A 21,735-nucleotide genomic window follows, 5' to 3' on the forward strand; every position below is an offset into this window, starting at 1 on the left:
CCCCCCCCCCACCCCCCATCCCCGTACCTTTATTGGCAGCTTCTGCACTTCACAGGAAAATTAGGGTTGTTCCCCCCCTGGAGGAATCAAAAACTTGGAGGGGCACAATTTTAAAATAAGGAGTCTCCCAATTGAGACAGAGATGAGGAGGTATTCCTTGTCAAAGGGTTGTTAATCTTTTGAATTCTTTACCTCCCGGTGAAGTTGGTGGGGGCTGGGTCATTGAATATGTTCAAGGCTGAGCGAGAAGGGGTTTTGATTGACAAGTCAAGAGTGACGGGGGCAGACAGAAAAGTGGAGTTAAGGCCACAGTAAGGTCAGTCATAATCTTATTGAATGGTGGAATAGGCCGGAGGGGCTCAATGGCCGACCTCTCCACCTATTTCTTGTCTTCTCATCAAAGAACAAAGAACAATACAGCAGGGGAACAGGCCCTTCGGCCCTCCAAGCCTGTACTGGTCATGATACTAACGTTGGCCAAAAACCTCAGCACATTCTTGAGTCACATCCCTCTATACCTATCCAATCCATATATCTGTGAAGATGCCTTTTGAAAGCCGTTAATGTCTCTCTTCCACAATCTTCCCTGGCAATGCGTTCCAGGCACTCACTACCCTCTGTGTAAAAAACCTGCCTCGCACATCTCCTCCAAACTTTGCCCCATGGACCTTAAACCTATGCTCCCTGGTGGCTGACCTCTCCACCCTGGGAAAGAGTGCCTGCCCATCCACTTTACCCATGCCTCTCAATCTAGTAGGACTCTATCAGGTTGCTCCTCAACCCCCATCGTTCTAATGAAAACAGTCTGAGCCTATTCAACCTCTCCGCATAGCTAACACCTTCCAGACCAGGCAACATCCTGGTAAAAGTCCTTTGCACCCTCTCCAAAGCCTCCACATCCTTCTGGTAGTGTGGCGACCAGAATTGTGCACAGTACTCAAGTGCGGCCTTACCAAGGTTCTATACAACTGTAGCATGACTTGCCAGTTTTTATACTCGATGCCCCACGGAAGGCAAGCGTTCCGTATACTTTCTTGACTACCTTGTCCATTTGTGTTGCCACTTTCAAAGATCTGTGGACCTGCACAGCCAGATCTCACTGGCGTTCTATATTCCTAAGAGTTTTGCAATTAACTGTATATTTCCCTCTATGTTAGACCTACCAAAATGCATTACCTCACACTTGTCTAGATTAAACTCCATTTGCCATTTCTCTGCCCAAGTCTCCAACCTTTCTATGCCCTGCTGTATCCTCTGACAATCCTCAGTCCTCAAGATTTCAAAATCAGCTTGAAGTGACCAGGTTGATGTTGAATTGTACAAAACCAAACCAGTTTACTAATGTTGTTTGTGGAAGGGATGTGTCTCCTTGCCTCATCTGGCCTATATGTGACTCCAGTCCCATGTGGTTGACCCTAATTTCTGCTAAAGTGACCGAGCAATCCATTCAGTTGCACTAAACTATCACATGGCAATGCCCCACTATCGCCTCCTGTGGGAATGGGTTAGAAGTTCTGGCTCTGCTGATGTTCATATGCTGAGAATAAACCATTTTACTGGGTTTTCCAGTGGGAATTCCCCAATCTCGGTAATTCGGAGAAATGAGCCGGTTATCCAAACAGAGCGAGAGCAGCAGGTAGGCCTGGCAGTATGAAGGATGGTGTTGGAGCCGTGCCATTCACACATCTGCCAACAACAGTGCACTTTCTGTGCTTTGGCAAACCATAAAACCACAAGACCAGATGTAAGAGCAGAAGTAAACCCTTTGGCCCATCAAGTCTGCTCTGCCATTCAATGGGATCATGACCGATCTGATGCGATCATCCTCAACTCCACTGTTGCACCTTATCGCCATAACCCTTCATTCCCTTACTGATTAAAAATCTGTCCATGAGTGATACTGGACACTTACACTCCAATTTCCAAAGAATATCAGTCCCGATGACACCAATAAGATTTCCGAATTCCTCATTTGCTGGTTTTGCACAGTGGGCTAAACAGCTGGCTTGTAATGCAGAGCAAGGCCAGCAGCACGGTTCAATTCCCGTACCGGCCTCCCCGAACAGGCGCCGGAATGTGGCGACTAGGGGCTTTTCACAGTAACTTCATTGAAGCCTACTTGTGACAATAAGCGATTATTATTAACCGTATTATTAGAAACTTCCTTGGAAGCTCCACAAGCCAAGGTACTTGCTGTTGGTGAAGCGACTTCTGAATTACTGCATCTCAGGATAAATCGTTAGTCACTATCCATGCCTGCCACACATTCCTCACCGTTAGATGTGCCAGCCATGGCTTAGTAATCACACTCATGACTCTGACACTGAAGGCTGTGGGTTCAAGTCCTACTCCAGGGACTTAATCTAGGCTGATGTTCCAGTGCCGTGCTAGGGGAGTGCTGCACTGTCAGAGTTACCATCTCTTGGATAAATTGTTCAACCGAGATCCCGACTGCCAACTTGGTCAAGCTACTTGGGTGAATGTGAAAGATGTCATGGCAGTATTTTGATGAAGGGCAGGGGAGTTATGTCCCATGTCCTGGCCAATATTTATCCCACAACCAACAAAAACAAATTTCCTGGTCATGACCTCATTGCCGTTTGTGGGACCTTGCTGTCCATTAATTGGCTGCAATGTTTTCCAACATTATTTTAAAAAATAAATTCAGAGTACTGAATTATTACTTTTTCCAATCAAGCATGGCCAATCCACCTCGCCTACAAATCTTTGGGCTGTGGGGGTGAGACCCATGCAGACATGAGGAGAAAGTGCAAACTCAACAAGGACAGTGACCCAAGGCCAGGACCGACCCCAGGTCCTCGGCACTGTGAGGCAGCAGTGCTAACCACTGTGCCACCATGCCGCCCATGTTTTCCTACAATAGAGTAGTGATTACATTTCAGGAGTACTTTTTAAAAAAAAATGATCTTTTATCGTCACAAGCAGGCTTACATTAACACTGCAATGAGGTTACTGTGAAAAGCCCCGAGTCGCCACATTCTGGCGCCTGTTCGGGTACACAGAGGGAGAATTCACAATGCCCAAATTACCTGCATGTCTTTCGGGACGTGTGGGAGGAAACCGGACCATCTGGAGGAAACCCACGCAGACACAGGGAGAAAGTGCAGACTCCGCACAGACAGTGACCCAAGCCGGGAATCGAACCTGGGGCCCTGGCGCTGTGAAGCAGCAGTGCTAAGCACTGTACTACCGTGCCGTCATTGGCTCCAAAGTACTTTGGGGTGCCCTGAGGTTATGAAAGGTACTATATAAATGCAAATCTTTATTTATAATGTATACAAAGGCTCTGTTCCACTCTGGTCATCAATGGATCACAGAAACGCCAGCACAGGAATGAAAGAATATGGACATGTGGTACCACCGAATAAGAACCTAGGGGTCAGATACAGTGAAATCAAGGAATCGGTATTCACGGTTGGAGGTTCTACAACCGGGTTTGTTGCAATGGGAGAGTGTAATGGAAATTTAAACACAGCGAGCAAACACCAACATGATTCTCCATTGGGAAGAATAAATTTAACTTGTAGTTGAACTTGTTGAGCTGTGTATTTCTGTTAAATGATTCCATGGACAAAGCCCTACGGCAGGAACTCTCACTTGGAAAATCTTCTCCATTTATTTATTGCAGCCATTTGACTCTCAGTGTGGTCTTCAGACATGAGCATCAGATATTAATTACACATCAGATTTTCCCTGACTCTTCACTCTCAGATCAGAATAACACAATATTTTTATTATTGCCACGCTGACAACTCATCTCAGTAATGTTGCTTTTGTCAACGCTTTTGCCGACTAATTACCACTAAAATAAATTGGGTAAGACTTCAGTCCAACTTGTCAGTGCATTATTTGTCTCCTGCTACCAGCCCTTCTGGGAGGTCCTGTGGTACAATGAGCAGCACCCCTGCCTCTGTGCCAGAAGCTCCGGGTTCAAGTCCCTGTCCAGCACTTGATGGTCAAGAAAGATGCGTTCATAACGTGGCCAAACAGGTTGATTATCAATCTACAAATCCTGCCTACGATGGCAGGAAGTAAGAACTAGAGAGATTCCTGGTCAACCATATGACAGAACGAAAGTTGGATCCTCGACCATAACTCGAGACTACAACGTGAATGGAAAAGTGTGTGTTGCCACAGCAACAGTCAACATTCTTTTGATGTGCCCTCCAAACCTACCACCTCTACCATCTGGAAGGACAAAGGCAGCAGACACATGGGAACACCACCATCTGCAAGTTCCCCTCCAAGCCATTCACCATCCTAACTTAGATAAATATCGCTGTTCCTGCACTGTCGCTGGGTCAAAATCCAAGAACTCCCCTTCCAAGAGCACCCTGTGTGTACCTTCATAGACTGCAGTGGCTCAAGGTTGCTCACCACCAATTAAGGGATGGGCAAAAGAAATGCTGACCCAGCCAAAGACGTCCAATCCCTATCAAAGAATTAAATACAAATCAGACCCCTAAGTGAACCGTAACACATCTTTTCCCCTGTCTCTCTCTCTCTTTGAGCAGCTTGTGCATCACGTCTGCTCATTCTCCCTGTCATGCTGTCGGCCAAGGGGATTAGAAGCCAACATGACCACATCTGGGAGAAAGACGTGGCAGAAACCTTGGAGAACAGATTTGTGCTCATCAGAGGCATTGCCACTCCCCCAGGGTGGTCACAGTCCTGGCAATGTATTCAAGGACAGATTGCTCGTCTGCTGTGACACTCTGCAAGCCCCTATCAGCAGAGGGATCTGCAGCTTATCCGGTATCAGCTGGAGCCTATGTGACCGCAAGCTGAGCTTGCTTGGAAAAAGTCTAAAGGAGGGGAGTTTCTGCCCCCGTTTTCAGCAGGGGGTGAAAGAGGGAAGGGGCGGGGGGTGGGGGGGGGGGGGGGGGGAACGTGGAGAATCGAATGGGAGTCTCCAAACGTCTTTTATGCCGGTAGGCTTTCCACCGACATTGTCCACAGACCCTATCAATGACATAATGTGCATCCTCCCATGAAAGGTCAGGAACCATTCCTATACATTTAGATATCATTAGCGGGCATCCCTGCTGCATTATCCCCCCACATAAGGAATTCTCCCCATCAGCGTGATGTCACGCCTATGGGGTTTGCAACAGGTCCGGAACCACAGGGACCTGGCAAGCGGTCTGCACTGGGGGTGCACAGGTAAGTACAGTCCCCGGAGGGAAGTGGGCCATGCCCTGGGGGCAGTGCCAGGGAGCAGTGCCCAGGCAGTGCCAGGGTCAACATCCGTTGGGGGAGGGAAGCACGGTGGCGCAGTGGGTTAGCCATGCTGCCTCACGGCACCAAGGTCCCAGATTCGATCCGGGCTCTGGGTCACTGTCCATGTAGCGTTTGCACATTCTCCCCGTGTTTGCCTGGGTTTCGCCCCCACAACCCAAAGATGTGCAAGGTAGGTGGATTGAACATGCTAAATTGCCCCTTAATTGGAAAAAAATGAATTGGGTACACTAAATTTTAAAACAAAACTTCCGTTGGGGAGTTTGGGGTGGGTGGGGTTTCCCAGGGGGCAGGAGGCGGTACCATGTCGATGGAGGGCTTTCCGTTTCAATGGGGATGGGGGGGGGGGGGGGGGGGGGGGGGGGGTTGGCGGGGGGATCCTTTTTCTTTATTTTATTTTTTTTAGTCGGGGTGCCACTTGTCAGGGGCCAAGATTGCTGGTGGGGTGTGGGCTCACTTAAAGCCCGCCCCACCAACATGGCATCATGAGACAGCCCTTCCATTCTTTTCCCAAAGTGCTTGAAAGTCTAGTGGGAAAAGCTGGTGAGGTAGCTGTAGGGCTGCCCTCTGCCTTTCCTACCCGAGACAACACTGAAATAAAATCACAAATATCGGCCCGAAGCCTCCATTGAGATACTGGATGGATTCTGCTTGTTTTATGATTCAATCATGTGGGGGGATGTCTGGTTTGGGATCAATAATGTTTTGTTTAAAGTAGATGAAGTTTGAGATTCAAGACACTTACTATATGAATAAAGCCACAAGGTCTATTTGGTCCTCTAACATTCAGTATAAGTATGAGGTACACGTGAATTAACAGGTGAACTGTGGTCGAAATCACCAATAGTTGGCAAATGTGACAGATGTGACCAAAGCAGATTCCATGGGTTTCTCAACAACCCACCCAGACGTTTGTCACATTGTGAGCCAAACAATTTCACAGAAAATTTGTCTTTCTCACAAGAGTTTCCAATCTCAACATCCAAAGATCTCACCAAAGAATTCTCTTCAAAGGTCGCTCCCACTCGGATGGCTTCAATAATGACCCACCTCACAGGGTTTCAGTCGCGCCTTCCGAGATTCCATTCCCCTGGATCACCTTGTTCACTCAAGCCTCACCTTTCAAACACAATTTACGATCTTCGGCCACCCAAAGCAGAACCCCACTGGTCCATAGAGGTACCTTTTACCAAGTGGTACTCAGCACAGAGTCAGCATAGAAATGGTGGGACTTTCAGGCCCTGCCCGCTGTTGGGAACGTACGGTCCCGTCAAATGTGGATGGACTTTGGGCTGGGCCACCGAATCTCCCGCAGCGGGTCCAACCATGGTGGGACTGGAAAATTCAAGCTAATCCTTCATCCTCATCACTGTCGCCCGACTCTTCTCTTTGGTGTTCCCCCATTGCTGGCTGGCCATGCCGCCGTTCTTGGGTATGTAAATGAGGCGCGTTCAGGGTAGGATCCTCATGAGGAAATTTGGTGGTTGGAGCAGTGAGGAAGCCATCTGCAGCACATAATGGTGCTGACTGGTCTTTCCCACTCCGACCTTATTGACTGATGCCCTGCTCAACGTCAGTGAGAAGTTGTTGTTCAGCTGACTCCCACATGTAGATTCCATTGTGATTTTACGTCGAATGAGGGTTAATTTGTCGCCTACGTTTCAATGAAAATCAGGAGTCAGGAGCTGCAGCAGAATGAGTCCAACATCAGCAACACTGGAGCTGAGGGCCATGGGAGGAAGCAAGCATGTTCAGATGAACCCCATGCTCTTAAAATGTATTTTGATATATTTTGAGACTGCAGAATCAGTGTTAATGGAGCAGGATTAGGCCATTTGACCCCTTGAGTCTGCTCTACCATTTGAGAAAACAATCCTGATAAATATCCTGAACGTTTGTGAATGGGACCTTCCACCCCATGGCCTCAAAGTCCGAGGGCAGCAGATTTGCTTTCATTCTTGGGATGTGGGCATCTTTTGCCAAGGTTATTTGGTGGCCATCCCCAAAGGTCCTCGAGCTGAATGGTTTGCTGGACCAGGTTTCCTTCCCTAAAGGGCAGGGGGGGTTTTCAATTTTAATTTCAGATTTTTATGAATTGAAATGCCACTACCTGCCGTGGTGGGATTTGAACCCAGGTCCCCAGAGCATTACCCTGGGTCTCTGGAGTATGAATCCAGTGAAAATACTACTATGCCACCATTTATTCTTGATGCACTGTTTTCAGTTGGTTAACTAAACTATTTGAGAGGTACTTTATTATTCCTTTTTAAAAAAATTTAGAGTACCCAATTAGCTTTTTTCCCAATTAAGAGGCAGTTTAGCGTGGTCAATTCACTAACCTGCACATCTTTGGCTTTTGGGGGTGAAATGCACTCAGACATGGGGAGAGGTGATCTGGGGCCAGAATTGAACCCGGGTCCTCAGTGCTGAAGTCAGCAGTGCCAACCACTGCGCCACCATGTCTCCCCAACTCTATTGTTCCTAAGTACATTGATAGAGTGTAGGTGGAATGCCCAGCAATGAAAATCAGTTCTCAGCTGCATCATTAATCCTCATAACTAAATTTTCTTCTCTTCAAAATACTTGGAAATACAGACAATAATGAAAAGAAAACATATGGGCCCAGAAACTCTGACGTGCCCATTTTGTATGTGTGTGGGGCCACAGGGCGTTTTTCCTGCACTGAATGGAAGGCTGCCCAGATACTCTCCGCAAGCCTTCTCTTCTAGGATTCCTATTTATCTTCTTGGTTGGCAGGCCATCGCAAGGCCGGGTTTTCCTTGTGCGCAGTTGGGATGACATCAGCTGTCAAGGGACCGACAATCGACTGGGGAACCTCAAATAAGCTGGAGTCCTCTTATTTGAGAAAGGTACTGGCCTAATGGCTGCTTTGAGTGTGGCAAAAGGCACTTCAAGGTTGTCCTTACACAATATGGTGGCCAGTACACTTGAAGCCTGAAAGGTGCACTGGTTTGTGGTCCACTAAATGAGGCCCTTATTGGTCCCAGCAGTGCCTGAAAAACATGACCAATTTTTAGGCTGTGCTGCCAAGTTGAAAAATTGAATAATACATGTTTTACAAATGTTGCCACATGTTGTGTTTTGGTATGACCACTTGTGAGAAGCTTGCGATGGAAGGCACAATTCGAACAATCTCACTTATTGCACTAAACACGCCCTCACTTGAAACTGGCAAGAGATAGAAACTTGATCACAGTTAAGATGTACAAATCATGGGATCACAGCAATTACACCACAGATGGAGAACATTTGGCTCATTGTGTCTGTGCCGGTGACTGTTATTAGAGATGAGAAGTAACATCTGTTTATTGTCAGATATTGGGCACCCTCATCATCCCCCGCATTTTTCTACTTGCTCGACAGTTCCAACTCCTTGTTTGAGCTTTCGCTCAGTATTTAGACAAAACCCAATCTCATCTCTCTCTTGCTAGTTAACACTGAGCCTTTCACTTGTATACAGACTGAATTTTACTGTGGGGTTTGGGGCCCCAACATCGGTGCCGAAAATGGCACCCGCAGCAGTACAGGTTCGACCATTTTATCACATACGGCCTCCTAATTGGCTCCACCGGAAGGTGGGCAGCTCTGAAGCCTCAGCAACCCCACCGTGAGAGATAGTTGCTGCTGAGGCAGGCAGGAGATCTCAGGAACATAGACAGATAAGTAAATAAAACCCGCAAAAATCAGGGGGGTTGTGGGTGGAAGGGAATTTCTTCTGGGGAGATCATTGACGACACGGCGAAGGATGGTTGGGGGCAAGGGGGTAGAGGGGTCCTTCCCTGTCCGTGGCCCCTTTTTCAGGAAATGGCATCTCTGCCTCCCCTGGGCTTCTGCAGGGAGGCCGCCTCTTTTGAGCCAGCAGCCTGCCCAAGGGTGCTCTTAATTGGGCCTTTAGGTGTGCAACCAAGCTGACCGTCTTCTTGGAGCCAATCCTCCGCGCATGTCAGCGACTGTGTTGAGGGACAATCTCCTCTATATCATTGTTTCCACTTCCTTCTGCCAATCCTTCCCGCCAACCCCCTTTCCTTGACCCTTCCCCCATCCCACCTTCCCCCTAACCCTCCCCCCACCTAATTCCCCCTGACCCATCCCCCATTCCATTCCCTGACCCCCCCCCCCCCCCCCACAATCAGGCCCCCTTCCCCCTGACCCTTACCAGTCTATTCTGCTGATCAAGCACAATCTAATTGTTGCAGCAATTTCAACCGGCAGGTGTATCCTTCTCTGTCATGGCCTTTGCCAGCATTCATAGAGTCACCCAGAACAGAAAGAGATCATTCGGCCCACCACAGCTGTGCTGGCTCTTTGAAAGAGCTATCCAATTATTTCTACTCCCCTGCTCATTCTCCTGAACCCTGCAATTTATTTTTTTCCCTTTTCAAGTAGATAACTAATCCCCTCTTAAAATTTACTGTTGAAGGGGTGGCATAGTGGCTAGCATTGCTGCCTTACAGTGCTCGGACACCAGGTTCAATTCCGGCCTCGGGTGGCTGCCTGTGTGGAGTTTGCACATCCTCCCCGTGTGTACGTGGGTTTCCTCCGGGTGCTCCGGTTTCCTCCCACAGTCCAAAGATGTGCAGGTTGTTTGCCTATGATCAATTGTCCCTTAATGCCCAAAGGTTAGGTGGGATCATGGAGTTACGGGGATGGGGCGGGGTAGTGGGTTTAGGTAGGGTGCTTTTCAGAGGGTTGGTGCAGGCGTGATGGGCTGAATGGCCTCCTTCTGCACTGTAGAGATTCTATAATCTGCTTGCACAATTCTTTCTGGCAATGCATTCCATATTTACTCGTCTCCATCCCAGTTTTCTCCATTAATTCTCTTCACGAGCAGGTCATCGAGACATTCAAACATAAATACATCCAACACATTTTTCCATTAACCACACCGTGATTCTGAGTTATCACTGTCCCTCATTTCCCAATTAGACCTATTATTTATCCCCTGCTTCCCATTTCACCAATTAATCCAATTTACCATTCCATTTCTGATCCCAGGAGAGGTTCCCGTCAGACATGCCACTCTGCCCAGGGACCTTCAGGAAGATTTGATGAAAGTCAAGTTCCAGAAAATGTCCCAAGTGTGTCATGACCTCAAATGAATTTAGAAAAATCCTTGCATGACCTACCTTTCAAAAACCTGTCACTTTGGATTTTACGCTGATTAAATGTTTTGAATGAGCTCTTTCATGTTCAGAGCCAGCACTTTTCCAGTTATACATGTCAATGTAATTGACTGATAATTCCCAGCTTTAAGTTTCTAATTCTGGGGCGAGAGAACAAGGAGAAAAATCCCCAGAGATCATCGTCCCATCGGTGCCATCACTGCATCAATGAAATGGGCAAAACCTGTGTTATTGCTCATTCCGATGGAAAGAGGTTATGCTAAATCTTTAAAATTGACTGGTTAGGCTTCAGCTAAACCAAAGGTTGTCAAACTTTAATGATTCAAAGACCTTTACAAATAGATTTCTAATCACAAAATTCCCATCTAAATTACAATGTTAGATAATACTCATGGGTGGGGAGTGTGGGGTCGGTCTTGTGGCACAATGGGTAACATCCCTGCTTCAGAGCCAGGAGCTCAGGGTTTGAGCCCCACCCCAGGACTCGATGGCCATTATGTGGCCAAACAGGTTGTGTATCAACCTGCAAATCCCTTTAACCCATGCCATGCCAATGGTGGGCAGTAAGAGTGGGAGAGATTCGTGGTTAGCCAAGCTTTATTCTTTCACAGAGTGTGGGCAACACTTCCTAGGTCAGCATTTATTACCCATCCCTAATTGCCCTAGTAAAGGTGATGGGGTATTTTCTATGTTCTATGAAAGGGAAGCTGGAGACTTTACCATCACTATCCATACCTCCTGACTCTAACATGCTTATAAATGTACATGTTGCCACAGCAACCCGGGCTCCCTGAGTGAATTGTGATACACCCCATAATATGAAAGTGCTGTCTGCAAAGGGGAGGTGATGGCACAGTGGTATTGTCACTGGACTAGTAACTCAGGGTAATGTGATGGGGAACTGGGTTCGAATCCCTCTATGGTAGATGGTGAAATTTGAATCCAATAAGAAATCTAGAATTAGAAGTCTAGTGATGACCATGAAACCACTGACGATTGTCATAAAAAACCCATCTGGTTTACTAATGTTCTATAGGGAACAAAATCTGCTATCCTCACCAGGTCTAGCTTACATGTGACTACAGTGCGGTTGACTCTCAAATGGGCTAGCAAGTCATTCAGTTCAAGGGCAATTAGGAATGGGCAATGAATGCTGGCACAGCCAGTGAAGCCCACATCCCATGAATGACAAATTTTTTAAATAAATGCCAAAAACAGGTCCTGACTGACAGCCATCAATGAGATGGATGCTCCAACTCTATTATTTAAAAGTTACCTTCCCTTGAGCAAGGCTGGACTCTATTGGCAGCTGTGGGTCAACCTGGTGGATCTCCATGCTGCTGTTAATGTTCTTCCAGATGCACTCCCCTCCCACATAAGACATCAGCCCCTCTCTGCTGCACACGTGGTGGCCCCACTCCACTCCCTCCTCTTGGCTCACACCAACCCTGCCTCCAGTTACCCCTCATTCACTTACTCATGGTCCCCTCAAAGATTTGATGGAATAGTCGCGTAGTGCTGATGTGGCTGGACTGGGAACCTAGAAGCCTGGACTAATGTTCAAGAGACATGGGTTCAAATTCCAGTGCAGCAGCTAGCGTGAATTCACCTAATTGACTAATTCCAGAATACAAAACTAGCCTCAATAATGGTATCCACAAAACTACCGGATTGTTGTAAAAAAAACACCTTGTTCGCTGACATCCTTCAGGGAAGGTGCATTATTTCTTTTTCACCAGTTGGGTTAATAATAACTGCAACATTTATTTATATATAATTAAAGGGCAGCACGGTGGCCTAGTGGTTAGCACAACCGCCTCACGGTGCTGAGGTCCCAGGTTCGATCCCGGCTCTGGGTCACTGTCCGTGTGGAGTTTGCACATTCTCCCCGTGTTTGCGTGGGTTTTGCCCCCACAACCCAAAAATGTGCAGAGTAGGTGGATTGGCCACGCTAAATTGCCCCTTAATTGGAAAAAATAATTGGGTAATCTAAAATTAAAAAAAAAAAAAATTTTTTTTTAAATATATAATTACAATGCACAGGCTTGCAGCCTCGAGGCTGTGGATCAGCTTCCAGAATCGAACTGATTCAGAAAACTGCACTTGCTAGGGTGATTCCCCACCCCACTCCACCCCCGGTCCCTGATTGGTTACCCGGGCAACGTGACCCCTTTCGGTAGATCGCCCCATAAAGGGGGCAAGCCCCACAGAATTAAATCTCCCACCTTTACCAAGTCTGGCCTACACGTGACTCCAGGCCCGCAGCGATGCAGCTGACTCTTTACTGTCCTCTGAAATTGCCTCGCCAGCCAGTCAGCTGTACCAACCCACTAATGGAAAGTCTAGTAAGAATAAAACCAGTATTGGCCTCGGCACCGTATATTGACAAAGGTACTCAGCCACCCCCGAAAAATCCTCCTCACTAACATCTGGGGACTTGTGTCAAAATTAGAAGGTCTGTGAAATAACAACCTGCCATTGTTATACTCATGTAATCATACCACACAACCAATATTCCAGACTCCTCCATCATCATCTCTGGATATGTCATGTACACCAGAAGGACAGACCCAGAAGTGCTGAAAGCAGAGTGATATAAAGTTGGGAGGAAGTGACCTTGGGAGTCCTCAATGACACCTCACAGCATTGGGTCAAATACAGGCATGGAAACCTCTGACACGTTATCACCTACTGCCTCCCTCAGCTGATGAGTCAGTGCTCCTCCACTATGAAAGCCTGATGGAAGAATCACTGAGGATGGTGAGGGTACAGGATGAGGAATTCCAATGTCGAGCACAAAAGGTGTCTCAGTAGCAGCACTACTGACCAAGTTGTCCATGTCCTGAAGGACATATACTCCAAAGGTCAGTTTTCAGCTTATTCAATTCACTCGACATGTTATCAAGAAATACACTGGATACACCAAAGGCCATGGTACTGAAGACTTATGCTCCCGAACTTGCCGCGTCCCAAGACAAGATGTTTCAATACAGCTATAACACTGGTATCTACTGAGCAATTTGGAAAATTGCCCAGGAATGTCAGATACACAAGAAATAGAACAAATCCAACTCCGTCAATTACGGCCCTATCAGTCTACTCTCAGTCATCAGAAAGTGCTGAAAATTGTCTACAGCACTATTAAGGGGCACTTACTCAGCAATAACCTGCTCACTGACGCTCAGATTGGGTTCTGCCAGGGTCACTCGGCTCATGACCTCATTGTAGCCTCAGTTCAAACATGAACAAAAGAGCTGAATTCAAGATGTGAGGGGCAGCTTTGTGGTGCAGTGGTTAGCACTACTGGCTACGGCGTTGAGGACCCTGGTTCGATCCCTGCCCGGGTCACTGTCTGTGTGGAGTTTGAACATTTTCCCTGTGTCTGTGTGGGTCTCACCCCCATAACCCAACGATGTACAGGTTAAGTGGGTTGGCCATGCTAAATTGCCCCTTAATTGGAAAAAAATAATTAGGTACTCTAAATTTAAAAAAGGAATTCAAAAGGTGAGGTGAGAGTAACTGCCCTTGACATCAAGGCAGCATTTGTCCGAGTCTGGCATCAAGGAGCCGTAACAAAACTGGAGTCAATGGGAATCAGGGGGAAATCTCTCCACTTGTTGGAGCCATTCCTGGCAGAAAGGAGGATGGTTGTGTTTGTTGGAGGTTAATCATCTGAGCTCCTGGACATCACTGCAAGAGTTCCTCGGGGTAGTATCCTATCCTCAACCATCTTCAGCTGCTTCATCAATGACCTTCCCTCCATCATGATCACAAGTGGGGATGCTCTCTGATAATTGCACAATGTTCAGTTCCATTTAAAACTCATTGTGTGCTGAAGCAAGTCTGTGTGCAGCGAGATCTGAGGGGCAACCTTTGTTCTGCGTCGTGCCCGGTGCCAATCTGGGCGCAATGGGTGAATTGTGGGAGAGGACCAAATCGAGATTCGTGCCAGGCAATTGACCCGGCCCAGCCCCAATGGAGAGTTCCAGATCTCGCCCCAAAATGGCGTGAAGGTCATTGAGCATAATTTACATTCTTTTCAATCTCGTTAGCAAGATTGAAGTCGAATGTAGTGGCCTCCAGGAAATGACCTGACTCCCCAATGAGAAATCACACGGGCATCGTTTAGTACTCCTGTTTCAAAACAGGAACCTGGCACTGAGGTGAAGTTAGGAGGTGAGTAGCCCTTTCATTTTACTGGCATGCAACGTAAGCGCCCTGGAGCTGCTATCCCCGTGCTCGGAGTGGGGGGCGGGGGGCTAAATGGGCCAGGGGTTGTTCGGGGGCTGGATGGGTTGGGGAGGTGAGAGGCTTTGCATCTCTGAGGCATTCAAGCCATCGTATATTGTGGAAACAGGGGCAACCACAACTACAGCCTCTCTGTCCCACCAAATACTTCCAGGACGAAGCCCTATTGTTGCTTCTCTCATGGTGATGCATTTGGGCAGGACAAACAAGGCAAGGGAACACATGCTAAGCGGCAGGACCCTGGGAAGTACTGAGGATCAGAGGGATCTTGGTGTGCATGTACACTAGTCCTTTAAGGTAGCAGAGCAGGAGGATACAGTGCTTAAGAAAGCATATTGTATACTTGCCTTTATTTGCCGGGCCATAGAGTTTAAGAGTAGGGAGGTTATGCTGGGACTGTATAAAACATTGGTTAGGCCACAGCTAGAGTATTGTGCAGTTCTGGAATCCACATGACAGGAGGGATGTGATTTCACTGGAAAGGGTGCAGAGGAGATTTACCAGGGGGCATGGATTTAAGATAAGGGGCAGGAGGTTTAGAGGAGATGTGAGGAAAAATATATTACCCAGAGGATGGTTGGAGTTTGGAATTCACTGCCTGAAAGGGTGGTGGAGGCAGAGACCCTCATAACATTTAAGAAGTATTCAGATGTGCACTTGTGACCCCAGGGCAGACAAGGCTATGGACCAAGTGCTGGAAAATGGGAGTAAGGTGCTTATTTTTTGACCGACACAGACGCGGTGCACCGAAGGGTCCTTTATGTGCTGCATGAGTCATTACTCTATGACTCTAAAGTAAACTTCACCTTCTTTGACTGTGAGCAGCCTCCAGCTTCACAGGTGAAGGCTATTTCAAAGGAGGTCTTAACTGTGTTGGATGGGAGTGCACTTCACGCTCCTGAACTCTCAAGTGCGTCCTCAAAGGAACCTGTCTGAGAGGATTATTGGTGGACTGGATGTCGTGAACCTTTGATGCCTGAACAAGATGTCGGTACTTTTGGAACATCAGCACTTAAGAGGGAGCTTGCTAGAACCAAACATTAACGAGCAGGGTTTCACCACTGAGGACCCTCTCGCGGCTGAATGGTAAAGTGTGTGGATCAGCAGAGGACAGCCGAACACAAGCTCTCTAATGTTTCTGGCAGAGGCTGGGGTCTAGGGGTTTCTGATCTGGCCAGAAGTGAGTGTGCCAAGCGAGGTTTGGCAGCACAGGTGGCTTGCTGGATGGCACTCTGATAGAAGGTGGGACAGTCATGGTAAGGGTGGGGGTGGCTTGGAGGGTTTGAGGATCCTGGGTCAGCGAACCCTAACTTCAGTCCTCAGAATCCTGCCCAAATAGTTAGAAATGTAAGTCAGAGTCTGATAATTCTGTGATGAGTAGCTGGTATGCTAAGACCATAAGACATAGGAGCAGAATTAGGCCACTCGGCCCATCGAGTCCGCTCCCCCATTCAATCATGGCTGATAATTTTCTCATCCCATTCTCTTCCCATAACCCCTGATCCCCTTATTTATCATAAATCTACCTTTCTACCATCTACAAGGTACAAGGTGGGAATGTGATGGAATTCTCTCCACTTGCCTGGATGAGTGCAGCCCCAACAACACCCTGTACCATCCTGGGCAAAGCAGAATACTTGATTGCCGCTCCATCTACCGCCCTCAACACTCCATCGCTGGTGCACACTGGCAGCAGTGTGTACCATTTACAAGGAGCACTGCAGCAGTGTATAAAGCTTCCTTTGACAGCAGCTTTCAAAACTCAACCTCTATCACCTAGAGGGACAAAGGCAGACGGTTCATGGGAACACCACCAGCTGCACATTTCCCTCCAAGCCACACACTATTCAAACTTGGAAATATATCACCGTTCCTTCACTGTCGCTGTGTCAAAATCCTGGAACTCCCTCCCCAACAGCAATGTGGGCACACCTACCACAACAAGGACTGTGGCAGTTCAGGAAGGCAACTCACTCCCATCTTCGTAAGTGCAATTAGGGATGGGAAATAAATAATGGTCCTGGCCAGCATCACCCACTTCCCATGAATGAATGAAAAAAGGCCACCAGTTTGAGCAATACTGAGCTGGACTATTGTGTCCAGTAGCCCACCATAGGTAGGATGTCAAGAAGCTCAGAGAGAGAGAGAGTGCGGAGGAGATTTACTTAAATGATACCTGGTAAGAGGGACATCAGTTATCAGGAGAGGCCAGAGCAGCTTGGAGCAAAGCAGGTTCAGAAGGTAACAGATGAGGAGAGATCGATTCCAGTGAGAGGTGAGTCAGTAACCAGAGAGCAGAAACTTAAAATATTCTGTAAAGCAATCAGAATGACAGAGGACAGCAAAATAAAATAGGCAACACAGGAGGAACATCTTCACTGAAGCGATGGTAAAGATGTTGAAATGCAGGAAGAACTAGGCAGGTTCTTGTCAACAAATGGGATTCAGGGCCATTAAGCAATGCAGAAAGGACATGTTGATGTGGGGGGCAAAGATTTTATTCTGCCTGAAACTATTACTATTGTAAGAGTCCTCCCTGTTTGTTTCTGTCTATTCTATTATTTTCCCTTTCTTTTATTTTTGCCGTTACATTTTTGATCTATGGATGTTTAATGGACCCGTGACTTTAAAACAAAGCAGCCTGTAAACAGCTTGTGCCTTTAATTAAAACAGCAGGATCCAGAAGCCTGTGCTGTCTTAAGACTGGTGATTACCGATAAGCCACTGTCAGCGATGACTCGATGTGATTGATTTGGCCGGTGGCCAATGACTTGGGCCAAAAGGCTGTGCTCTGCCGGGTAACAGGTGGTGATTGGATCTAATCCCACTGGAATGTTCTCAGAGTCACAAAGTTCCAGCCTGGTTTCACTTTTGATTCTGCAGCTTGGATAGAGGGTTCTAATTAATTCTCTCCGGAAAGATTTCACCCATCCTCTCCATAAGGCCAATGTGAGGGCTGACACTCTTTCCAGCAAGTCACAGCGCCGTTCTCTAGAGACCGCAGAGGCCTGAAGTCGAACCACAAGCTGGAAGCAGAATTTGACGTGAGATATAGGGTCTCAAGAAATAAATAGGCCTGAGTGTGAACTTCGAGCCGAAGGCCCAGTTTAATAAAAACTAAAGAATCTTTCCAGATGAAAACCTGCTGCTTGTGAGTACTGAATGAATGGCCCTGTAAAGAAGACCATTAATAACTGTAAACGAGAGGCTTAGATCACCCAGCGTGCTGTGAGGAAAGTGTACAAAGGAAACACCGTTTGAAGCAAAGACTTATCTTTTGACCTTCATCCTTATTATTTCTACCCCTCCCTCTCTGTCTGCCTTGTGTGCGTGGGTAGATGGGGGTAGTAGGTTAATTTGCCATTATCCAGTTGTGTTTACTGCATATTTCGATGTCAGTCTTATTATAAATAAACAGTAATTGTGTTTCTGCTTACAAACCTTGTGACTGTATTAATTTGGCAGTTAAGGTTCAAAGACTTTGGGAATTTCTATAAGAATTATTGGTGAATTCACTTGTGTTGTGACTCCGGGACGATTGGGGCTTGAATTGACTGCGCACCAGACCAGGGTGTTAGAATAGGACAGTACAGCACAGAACAGGCCCTCCGGCTCTCAATGTTGTGCCGAGCCATGATCACCCTACTCAAACGCACGTATCCACCCTATACCCGTAAACCAACAACCCCCCCCCCCTTAACCTTACTTTTTAGGACACTACGGGCAATTTAGCATGGCCAATCCACCTAACCCGCACATCTTTGGACTGTGGGAGGAAACCGGAGCACCCGGAGGAAACCCACGCACACACGGGGAGGACGTGCAGACTCCGCACAGACAGTGACCCAGCCGGGAATCGAACCTGGGACCCTGGAGCTGTGAAGCATTTATGCTAACCGCCATGCTACCGTGCTGCCCTGTTGTATGAATAGAAATTGTGGAGTTCACATCAGCAGGACCGGAAGATCCCGCCTGCGAGAAGGGCTGGGACAATCCGGCTGTGGAATCTGAGGCTGTTGTGCAGCACTGCATGCGGTTACCTCAAGGTGGGGCTAACAATCAGAACTCCAGCCTCACATGGTGCAAAAATATTTCAGTTTCAGTGCCGCAAGGGTTAAGCAATGTCAAAACTTCAATTGGCGAATACAACAATAACTCTGAACGTGTTGAGTATAAAGGTATATGAGACGTGTATGAGGCTGTAGAAGTTCTTTAATGTCCATGGCACAGCCTCGCCTTGTCGCATGTTTCATATCGATAGCACATTGTTGACAGATTTGTGAATAAAGAGGAATAAATGACTTATTTAATACGTTACTGTTTGAGTCAGTCAGCACTTCTTTAGATGAAAGAGAATGGGCCTATCTCTCTGTCAGCAAGGTAGTGTCTCTAGCCATCAGTGCAAGAAGTCTCGATCTTTATTTTCCGTGGACTGTCACAGGTCTGGAGAAAGAATTCTGACTGGAAATCTCTTGTCCTGTTTTTTGCAACAGAAGAGTCTGGACACTATAACAATCCAAAGTCTAAATTCTCATTGGAGTGTTTTGGCATTAAGCAGCGTCGCCGGTGAATGCCGGGTAGCCACAGAAATATTTGCTCAAAGATCCCTGCCATTGCTGCAAACTGCAGAGTCAGGGAGGGGAGACCGTCAATAGGCCTGACACCTACACCACAGACAGGGCCGGCTCTGGCCATCCATTCACACTACCTGGAGAATGGCAGAGGTTTGGGTGGCCAGTCCAAAATCTCATATCTGAGCCGGTGTGTTTTCCGGCGGCAGAGCTGGCAGGCCTTCGGCCGCTGACGAGATCTTCCGGTCCCGCTGATGTCTAGGGCATTTTGCACGGCTCGTTCATCCCACTGCCGGGGAACCCGCTGTGGGGGGGGTCACCTTCGGTGGGATGTGCTGGAAAATCCCAACCTCTATTTTACATTTATCTCTGCGTTTCCTGCTCACTTGGTGTGATGAATGGTTACTGTACCCTTAACACCATGTAGGTGATGCCCCTTTAAGACCGGGTTTGGAACCCTGGGGGACTCCGCCTCCGGCACCGCCCACCAGGGAGCCGTATATAAGGTGATGCCCTGTAGGCGGCACTCAGTAAGCACACATCTCGGTAACTGGCTAGTTCTCTGATTATTAAAGCCTTCATTTACCATTCCACACTCTCGTGTCGCTATTGAGGGTACAACAATTTAATAAGCAGATTACGTTAGGATAGACGCCGGTCTCAAGCCAGAAAAGTTCAACCTGGAAGTGCGGACACCAGAGGCCAAAGAAATGTTTAAGTACTGGCTCCGCTGCTTCGAGGCCTATGTGGAATCCTCGGAAACTCCTGTCCTAGGGCCTCGCACTCTGCGCCTACTCCACGCCCGGGTGAGCCATAGAATCTCCACCATGATGGAGAAGGCGACCACTTACGACGAGGCGATCGAGATCCTGCGAAAGCGTTTTGCCAAACCCATAAATGAGGTACATGCACGGCACCTGCTCGCTACCTGCCGGCAGCGCTCAGGGGAAACGCTAGACGAGGACGTGGAAAAGCTTACCACACTCGCCAGGAACAGCAACCATCAGGATGTGACGGGGGAAGTCCACATGAACCTGCACATCTGAGACACGTTCGTGTCCGGCATCTGTTCGACCTATATCAGGCAGCGACTCCTCGAAAATGGAGCTAAAGACCTTCAGGACACCTCACTGGAAGTGGCCCGCCACAACCTAGGCATTTACCCCGCGGACCCTGCGAGCTCCCCTCGGACTTCCCCAGACTCGGCCACGTTACGGGCCTGCACCGCGTGGCGACCCCCCCCAGACCGGGGGGCACACCGTGCTATTTCTGTGGGCAGGGCCAGCATCCACGTCAACGCTGCCCAGCCCGCTCTGCCATCTGCAGCGACTGCAGAAAGAAGGGGCATTTCGCGAGGGTCTGCCTGGCCAGACCCAAGACCCAGAAACAAAAAGATCACCAGGCCCGAAAATCAAGCTCACTGGCCCACAGGCCCCGCAACGCGGCTGCGCACTGGCCGGACATGCCCCTTTCTGACGCGTCATTGGCCTCGTGCGAGTCATGGGGGCGGCCAACTTGGCGGCAGCCATCTTCTGGACCCGACACGTGCGACCGACGGCGACGGCCATTTTGTGAATCCGACTCAGCTGAGGACTCGGACTACCCACAACTGGGAGCGATCACCCTCGACCAATCGCGACCAAAGTACCTGCAGTATTCCATGATGCAGGTCCAGATCAACGGGCGCGACACTCCCTGCCGCTTTGACTCCGGGAGCACGGAGAGCCTTATCCACTCAGAAACAGTAAGGCACTGCTCCTTGCGCACCTATCCCGCTTCCCAAACCATAGCCCTCGCTTCCGGGTCCCACTCAGTCCAAATCAAGGGCTTTTGTATTGCAGATCTCGCGATCCAGGGCGCCGATTACGCTCGTTTCAAGCTCTATATCCTCCCTCACCTCTGCGCCCCCCCTGCTGCTCGGTCTGGATTTCCAATGCAGCCGCCGAAGCCTGACCCTGAAGTTCGGCGGACCCTTGCCTCCCTCTCACACTATGCAGCCTTGCAACACTGAAAGTTGCACCCCCCTCACTATTCGCGAACCTCACCCCCGACTGTAAGCCCGTCGCCACCAGGAGCCGGCGGTACCGTGCCCAAGATACGACTTTTATCCAGTCAGAGGTCCAGCGTTTACTGGAAGAGGGGGTCATCGAGGCTAGCAACAGCCCCTGGAGAGCACAAGTGGTGGTAGTACGGTCCGGGGAAAAGAAACGGATGGCCATGAACTACAGCCAGACCATAAACTGCTTCACGCTGCTCGATGCGTACCCCCTTCCCTGCATAGCAGAGATGGTCAATCGAATAGCTCAATATCGTGTATTCTCCACTGTCGACCTCAAATCCGCCTACCACCAGCTCCCTTTGGTGGGATCTGCTGGAAAATCCCACCCTCTATTTTACATTTATCTCTGCGGTTCCTGCTCACTTGGCTACAGCACATCTCATAAATGGTACACACTGTTGCATTAATGGTACACACTGTTGTATTAATGGTACACACTGTTGTATTAATGGTA

General features: G+C 48.3%; 1 protein-coding gene across 1 annotated transcript in view; it reads left to right on the top strand.

The window, feature by feature from the left end:
- The window catches only part of LOC119954014 (V-set and immunoglobulin domain-containing protein 10-like 2), a 136,735-nt gene extending 116,467 nt beyond the window's left edge, over positions 1-20,268 (top strand). Inside the window, exon 13 of the mRNA XM_038778791.1 lies at positions 19,859-20,268. Coding sequence (XP_038634719.1) covers positions 19,859-20,268 — 410 coding nt within the window. The remainder of the gene's footprint in view (positions 1-19,858) is intronic.
- Positions 20,269-21,735: the final 1,467 nt, after the last annotated feature.

The sequence above is a fragment of the Scyliorhinus canicula genome, chromosome 19 (assembly GCF_902713615.1).
Source record: "Scyliorhinus canicula chromosome 19, sScyCan1.1, whole genome shotgun sequence".
NCBI classification, from domain to species: Eukaryota; Metazoa; Chordata; class Chondrichthyes; order Carcharhiniformes; family Scyliorhinidae; genus Scyliorhinus; species Scyliorhinus canicula.